This window comes from Clupea harengus, chromosome 11 (genome assembly GCF_900700415.2).
Source record: "Clupea harengus chromosome 11, Ch_v2.0.2, whole genome shotgun sequence".
Classification (NCBI taxonomy): Eukaryota; Metazoa; Chordata; class Actinopteri; order Clupeiformes; family Clupeidae; genus Clupea; species Clupea harengus.
Window position 1 is genome coordinate 23811912 of NC_045162.1, and position 8517 is coordinate 23820428.

The 8517-nt window shown below is 44.4% G+C and overlaps 1 protein-coding gene across 1 annotated transcript in view; it reads left to right on the forward strand.

Annotated features, from left to right (window-relative positions):
- Positions 1–6546: 6546 nt before the first annotated feature.
- The window catches only part of nek11 (NIMA-related kinase 11), a 30921-nt gene continuing 28950 nt past the window's right edge, over positions 6547–8517 (forward strand). Inside the window, exons 1-3 of the mRNA XM_042709226.1 lie at positions 6547–6665; positions 7127–7191; positions 7822–7948. Coding sequence (XP_042565160.1) covers positions 6655–6665; positions 7127–7191; positions 7822–7948 — 203 coding nt within the window. The 5' untranslated portion in view covers positions 6547–6654. The remainder of the gene's footprint in view (positions 6666–7126; positions 7192–7821; positions 7949–8517) is intronic.

Below are 8517 nucleotides of genomic sequence, written 5' to 3' on the forward strand. Positions count from 1 at the left end.
GATATTACAAAACGAGTTACTTCTAGGCGGCATGCAACACGATCCCTAGTACATGAGCTAGGGGGCTCCTATTTAAAACAATGAATCCTGTGATTCAGAAACTAAGATCAGTGAGAGGTATAATATAGGCCTATAAGCTAGGTTAATGTACCCCTTCATATTGTTAATGGTTACTGTGTAAAGCTTATTGTATTTTTAAAGAAGTACGAAAAGAAAAGAAAAAACGATAGGCCTATAACAAAATAAGATTAGAGAGTCATCTTCGAAAGAGTACTTACAGTAGTGTCTAATCAGTCAAAATCAACAGAAAATGTTAGCTTGGTGGCTGTAACAGACAACTCGGGATGAGGCCGGTCTCTTCTCCTTTGCAGCCTACTAGACAGGGGTGTTGATGTGCTGGTCATAAAAGTCCTGGGCTTTTTGTGGCGAATCAAAGTAGTAGTCTTGATCTTGGAAAGAGACGTGAAGACGGGCTGGGTGTAGCAGGCGAAACTTTATTCCTTTCAGATACAGGGAGTTTTTTATCGGGTTAAATGACGCTCGTTGTTTGGTCAGTTCAGCACTGATATCAGGGTAAACTCTCAGTTCAGAATCACGATACGTCATCTGATGTTTCCTGGCCCATCTCAGGACTTTCTCTTTCTCTTGAAAACGAAGGAATTTGACGATAAAGGCTCTAGGCTTCTCTGTATTATTGTATCCCGGTCTGCGGAGGGAGCGATGAGCTCTCTCTATCTCAGGTGGGCTATTGAAGACCTCGGAGCCGGTCACCGTCATCAGCAAGTCAGACACAAACTTCGTTAGGACCTGGCCTTTCTCACTCCCCTCGGGTATGTTGATTATTCTCAAATTCGAACGCCTGGATCTATTTTCAAGATCGTCGACTTTATCCAGAAGTTTACCGCATTGGGATTGAAGCGTTTTAACTGTGGTCTCCATCTCGGTGAGTTTTCCAAAGTTTTCCCCAGCCAAAACTTCTGTATGAGTGAGACGGCTATTAAACGATGACACCTGCTGTCTCAGAGAATCCACCGATGATTTGAGGGATTCTGTTGACTCGCGGATCAGAACTGCCACATCGGTCTTAAAGCTTTCACGTTGATCATTGAGTAGAGCTTCGAGGTCGCTTTTGGTAACCGGGCTGTCTTCTTCATGTTTGCTAGCCCATTCAGCATCTCTGGTTGCCATGTTAGCTAACTTAGCAGAAACGTTAGCTCGAGTACCTTGCTGTTTCGGTTTGTTCATTAGGCCTATCTCTTGACACTCCCGTGTAAAAAGTATGTGTAAATGTTCAGATTTAGGTCAACAAAGATAGAGGAAAATAAGTTTAAAGGTCGTTCAGGTTAATGATATGAAAAGTTTAGCCGGAGCCCCCTTTCGCACGTCTGCTCACCACCTCGTCATGCCGGAAGTCAGTTCAGGATGATCATGATTAATAAACATGTTTTAATTTGCTTGTTATTCTCACTATGATTAATGGGAAGTAGGTCTAAGGGCGACCCTAGAGGGCGCCCCCAACCAATTTGTCGCCCTAGGCAGTCGCCTAGTTCGCCTATAGCAATCGTCGGCCCTGCCCATAACCATTGGTAACCATAACTCTAACCCATAACCATAGTATCTCACTCCTGCCTGTGTGCGCACGATTCGAGGAGAGAGGGGAAGACACTGCTGCCAGAGGAGATTAACGTTACTCTGAGCATGCATGGGAATACATTACAATAGTCCTATAAAAGATTTATGTTTCTGGCTTTCCCCCTGATGGTCTTCAGAACTTCTTTTATTTTAGAATTAAAGTCGCTAAGAGGGTCTGAAAAGTTGCTAAGTTGGCAACACTTTGAGTGTGTGTGTGTGTGTGTGTGTGTGTGTCAGGTGCTGCATATGAGTAATGGAGATAGCTACGTTTACCACAAAAGATTCAGTGGTTGTATGACCTCATAATTCATATTCATATGAAATATTTTGACAGTAAAAAGAGACCTGTGGCTACAGAAAAATGACCTGTGGATAAATCCCAACAGCCAGACCCTAAAACACCCCTGGGCTAGCTCCAGTTCTGGAGAGACAGAGACGGCTACTCTCAACATATGGGTGGCTGAGAAATAAAAGATGCACTAGCCTACATCCAAATAGATTGTATGCCTTTACAAATCAACAACCTATCACCTGGTAGTACAGTTCTTAAATCTTGTAATTCTCATAAGGACACGTGAAATAACCTGTATTAAGTGAAGAGGCTGTTGTCGTAAGATGTTTGGGTGCCTCTGGTGACCAGGGTTCGTATCCCTGTGTACACGCATGGCCACTTCCCAACCAAGCACAACAAATTTAACATCTTAAATAATCAGAAGTAATCAGAAATGCTGTTAATGGTTAGAGCCCAGGACTATAGTTTTAAACCCTGCAACAATGTTTCAATGTCATTTACCTCCTTGTCTACAAAAGGTTATCCTCCATGATCAAAAACCCTCTCTCACATTGATAATCATATGCTACAGGGTGTTATCTGATACACTGGACAATGATTGCCAGATGAGACTATGGAGAGCACTTCACATCATTTCCCCCCGTTTGGTATTATCTCACTGACAGGTTTCCATTTGGCTCTACATTGTCTGTTTGTTCATGTTCTCAGGTTTCGCTTCTGAGTTGATAACGTTATTCACCATTTACAAACCTGCAGAAGAAGACAAATTTATGTTGTTTCTGTCTCTGTCCTCACAGAACATTTTGTATTGTAACAATTGTATTCAAAATGCAGTGACAGCTGTCACTAAACTGGGCACAAAGGAAGCATCAGTACATCCAAGTCTATGGTGTATCTACAACAGTTGCACTTGTAGTACAAACCTCCGAACCTTGACAATCCTTTACACTGTTTATAAACGGCATAGTAGTCAACAATTGGCTACTGACGTCTACATTGACTTTGTTAAAACCATACCATACACCACACCTCACAACAAATTCTGAAACGATATCGGCATGATCTTTTGGTTGTTCTGTGAAGAATGAAATAAGGTTCTATGAATAATCCTCCTTGATCATTAATGCACATGCAGTGCTTGTTCCCAGGAATGCAGGAGGGTTATATTCATACAGGGGGGATATTTTTGCCCAGGTGTTTGTGTGCACCAGCAGAGGGTATCTCCCTCAGCCCCCCTACGACGTGTTTAGTTCTGCCTAAGCAAGTGATAGATGTACGGATGGAGAGAGCGCAGAACGAGTGATTGATTGCATGTCTCTTTCCTCTGCACGGCCAGCGAAATCAGCCGGAGATCTGAGGAGTTTAAAATGAGGAGAGAAGAATCACATGAGCATCGAGATCAAGCACGCCTCCCCCTCCTCCTCCTCCTCTTCCTCCTCCTCCTCCTCCCCACTCTTTTTCCCTTCTCCTTTCATCCTGCCTGGGTGTTTGCTGTAAAAAAAAAAAATCCATCAGGTTTTTTAGCAACAACTCCAGTTACTTTCATTCAAACGAACCCTAGTTCCTTGATCTTGCTCTCTATCTTTCTCTCACATCGTAATGATAAAGACATTCCCACAGTACCTCTGATCATAGCACTCACTGAATCACTTTAACTGAATCACCACCCGCAAGCCAGATGGTAATGTGCTAATGGTGCCTTGGATGAGGGATATAAAAACCAAGTCGACATTCATACACCCTAGGCATTGTATTGACATTGCTCAATCCAGATCATTATGTATCTTATTAGTTCTGCTGATTTGATTTGCTCCCCATATTTCTCCCTTAACAGTATGTTCCTTGCTCTGAAGGAAATGAGTGTCAGTTGTTGAATGTCTGTGTTCAGAGTTAGTCTGAACCACCAGACCTGCTGCTTGCATCGATTCCCCTGCCGCCTTGTTGGAGCTGCTTCATCGGGGATGAATTGATCCCCCATCCCCTTCTTTTCCTTTTTAAAGCTGCTACGAGAGGAGACATTGCGGACTTGAGTGATCAAATGCTTCCCATTTGACCGGAGTCGAGCTTCATTACCCGCCCCTGCCTAGGCGAGAGCTCCAACTCATTTACCGAAAAGGCAGAGGACCTGTGGAGAGGGGGCCCTGTGAGCGCTTCACTGATCCTGGAGCAGCGAGACCTACCAGAGGCTCAGCAGCCGGGAGCGGAAAAAAAAACCACTTGAAGGGCTTTTAAAGGATAAGAGTCAGGGAGCAACCTCCACAGGCAAGAGGCATTAGGGGTGCTGAGAAATATAAAAGTCTGAAATATATTTAGAATTTCACATGGCTTTTCTTGGAGGGGACAGAGGGTGAGAGGAAGAAAGAATGAAAGTGAGAGAGAGACAGAGAGAGAGAGAGAGAGAGAGAGAGAGAGAGAGAGAGGTTTAGACATACAGACATTTGAGAGGGAGATAACCTCAGTAGTCTTTGTACCCGAGTGTGCACCCACTAACGAGCTGCCACTGATATAATGGACGTGTCTTCTCTCTCGCGCGGTGGGATTTGGTCCAGAGGTTGCACCAGTCAACTTATCTCCCCGGGTGATCGTTCACCTGTCTGGGCCCATGGTAGCTGCTCCAATGAATGCCACTCTTTAAAGATGACATCTGCTGTGCTCGCATAGGGTGAGAGATAGAGGGATGTATGCAATTCATGAATTCCAATAGATCTGGTTAAATCACAGGTGAAAACGGGTAAAAACCAAACCATTCAAGGATGGTAGCGCACATTAGGGAACAATTAAACTTAGAGATAGAACATGCCAAACACAGAACGTAAAGCATGGAACAGAGACTACTGAACACTGAAACGTCAGACGCCAGAAACAGAACCTCTGAACCCTCTATCTGTGGGCCCACTCCAAATGATGATTGCCATGTCTGTGCAGACGGACTCATTACGCGGCGCTAATTAGTCATCAAATATCCCAATTATCGTTTGATAATGTCTGTGCGGCTGGTGTTGGGCTCTGAGCACTATGCTGTGCTGTGAGTTCTCGGAGCACTCTCTGACACGCCATTGATCAGTCACGTCAGCGTGCGGAGCCGGCTCCTCAGGCCTCTCAGGGGGCCAGCGTGGGCTCCCTCCCAGTCACTCCCAATACACCAGTAATCCCATTACTCTCTGCACAGCCTCCACCCACACCAGCACCCATTACCCCCTGCACAACCTCCACCCACACCTGCACTGTTGTCTCCTCAGGAAGCTGTGCCATCCAAATGAGTAGAGTTCACTGATAATAGACTGCACATATCTGGTGTGGCCGAGACAAACAAATGGCAACAAATTATTAAAAGAGGTATTACTGTGGTTTGTTCTGTGCTCAGATCTCTGGAAGCTGGTTGGTTCATCCTCATTTTGTGACTGATGTGTTTTCTGTTCCGTGGTGGGAATTCCCTCAGAAAAGAAATGCTTTGTTTTGATTCTACAGGACCTCTGTGAGATGGGACCCAGACTGGGAGACACATTAGTAAAACTCAGCCCTCACATTTCATCTGTATTTCTGTGTTGTGCTACGCTATGTTTAGACAAATTGGGGATATGACATATACCAAAACTTTGGGACTTTTGTAACTGAAAAACAAAATAATAATCTGTCATTCACAGAAATATTATTATACATACAAAAAAGGACAAAATTCCAGCTGTAATGGATGTTTTATCCACATCATATCTTAATCTTTAATTCATTATTATATTAAACTAATATAAGCTTTGAGCCAGGGCTGGCAGGCCGCATAGGAGGATTTGTGCGTGCTTTTTTAGTCTACTGTAAGAGGGTAGTCTGATACAGGAGGGCACATCTGTGCCTGGCGCCTTCTTTTTACAGCTGCCAGTTTAGCCCCCCAGAGACGGCGGGCATCGTGACTGGCACCGCCGCTCCTTGTGAAGGGGAGGGCCAGGGGTTGGTGGTGCCCCCTGGGAAATAAAAAGAAAGAACAGGATGCTCTTTTTACTTCTGCTGTGATATGGGCTTGATGAGAAGGAGTGGCGGAGGGACTGGATGACTTGAGATGCTGGTGAATATGTGTGACACATTAAAAACATCTTCTCCACCCCACTGTACATTTTCACCCTCCCTCCTCTCTCCTTCTCCCTCCTTCTCTCTCCTTCTCCCTCCTCCCTCCTCCTCCCTCCTCTCTACTTCACCCTCCTCCTCTCTCCTTCTCCCTCCTCCTCTCTCCTTCACCCTCCGCCTCTCTCCTTCTCCCTCCTCCTCTCTCCTTCTCCCTCTTCCTCTCTCCTTCACCCTCCGCCTCTCTCCTCCCTCCTCCTCTCTCCTTCTACCTCCTTCTCTTTCCTCCTCTCCTTCTCCCTCCTCCTCCCTCCTCTCTCCTTCTCTCTCTTCCTCTCTCCTTCACCCTCCTCCTCTCTCCTTCTCCCTCCTCCTCTCTCCTTCTCTCTCTTCCTCTCTCCTTCACCCTCCGCATCTCTCCTTCTCCCTCCTCCTCTCTCTTTCTACCTCCTTCTCTTTCCTCCTCTCCTTCTCCCTCCTCCCTCCTCCTCTCTCCTTCTCCCTCCTCCTCCCTCCTCCTCTCTCCTTCTCCCGCCTCCTCTCTCTTTCTCCCTCTGTCTGACCTGTAGGACCGTGACCTGGACTGTAAACTGGAGGAGCTGAGGACCTTGGGGAGCTGGCTCTCTGAGGTGCAGGTCACTGAGTGGCTCATCCAGCTGCTGCTCGGGGTCCACTACATGCACCAGAGGTGAGAGAGGCTCCCACTGCAGTCCCAGACACACATCAGCCCCTCCGTACCATATGACCCATCTCGTGTTTACTACACATGAAATGGGACGACTGAAATAAAATATGAAATGAAACAACTTTTGTATGTACTTGTTACGGAAACAACTCATCCATCATGATACTGCATGACTTTTCTTTACTAATGAAATGGGGATGCTTTAATTTGGAATGAATCACTTTATTTCACTTTATGTTTATTTTGATTAATTGGAATTAAATCACTATTGTATGTATTGTCTATAATTTGAAAAATTAGAAACTCTAGATGTCGTAATACACATAGGATACTCATTATACAAGCAGGGTTTTTTATTTTGCACAAAAAAGGGGAGAAAGCCCTGTTGAACAGTGTGTTTTTCAGACTCCCATCAGCCCAGGGATATTTGTTGTTTTTCTGTTTGTTCTTGTCTCCACTCTCAGGCGGATCCTTCATCGGGACCTGAAAGCCAAAAACATTTTCCTGAAGAAAAACATTGTTAAAATAGGTGGGCTTACGTGTGAATACCTCATGGGATGTAGGTTTTGATGTTGTATAAATCCCTCAAAGTGGGTTTTAAAGTGAAGCAGGGCTGCACAGCGCTCATACAGTATTCAGAAGTGCTCTCTGAGATTGTTAAATACCGCTGTTGTCAAAGGAAAGGGATTAATGCCTTGCAGGTAAAATATTTGTTTTCTGGCTGACAATGAAAGTTAATACACATGAGAGTTAGAGCATAAGTTACAGCTCATGGCACTGGCAGCAGTAGGACTGAAACAACTTTACTGAGTAAACTGAGGTAATACAAGTACAAGGTGAAGTGCTTTGACAATGTATCTTAACATTCTTCACAGTACTGGATAGGGAGATTGAAGTCACTGCAGTCTGTGGCTGTGGTTAGTTAGGTAGTCTGCTGTTGTTTTTATTATTATTTTTTTTTTAGTCATTTAGCAGACACTTTTATCCCAGGCGACGTACAAGGGAGAGAACAGTCAAGTTATGAGCAATAGAGACCTAGTGTAACAATAAATACTATTTTACATAAGAAAAAGAAAAAAGTGCAGGAACGTAACTGTTGTAAGTGCAAGTTAAGTACTATTGTTGTTGTGAAGGTCACTGATGCTGAATCCCTCTTCAGGTGACTTTGGTGTGTCCTGTCTGCTCATGGGGTCAAGTGACCTGGCCACCACCTTCACAGGCACTCCATACTACATGAGCCCCGAGGCCCTCAGTCACCATGGATACGATGCCAAGTCTGATATATGGTGAGTTGGGTAGGAGGAGTAATTATGATCGCCACTGGAATTCCATTGAGCTCCATTGAGCTTCTAATTGCTGTGGTAACTTGCCAAGAGTTACCCGATTCATGAAGTGCTTGAGTTTCAGCAGAAGTGATTCTTTAAGATACTTGTGCACGTTCTCTGTTTGTAAACCCTTGAGTTTCTGCAGAAGTGATTCTTTAAGGTGCTTGTGCTCAGACTCTGTTTGTAAACCCTTTGAGAGAAGTGTTCGAACAAGAAGTCTTCTGAACAAGTACATCATGAAGTTTTCCTCTCGATTCAAATTTGCATGTGTGTTTTCAGACAGTGCTGTGTGCAGCTAGCAGAATGTGTATATACTATTTGAATTGTATGATCAAAGTATTCATTCTGACATTTAGAGACTTTGACTTAGATCATCAGACCACAACAGGGCTTGCTGTTATTGGGAATTATAAATACAAGCTAATTTGGTTGACAGGTCTGAAGTGAAAACTGTGGAAGGAAAGCATGGTGGTGAAGTCTTTGATTTCAGTCACTTGATGAAAATTTGCTGTGCACTTCAAGACACTCAA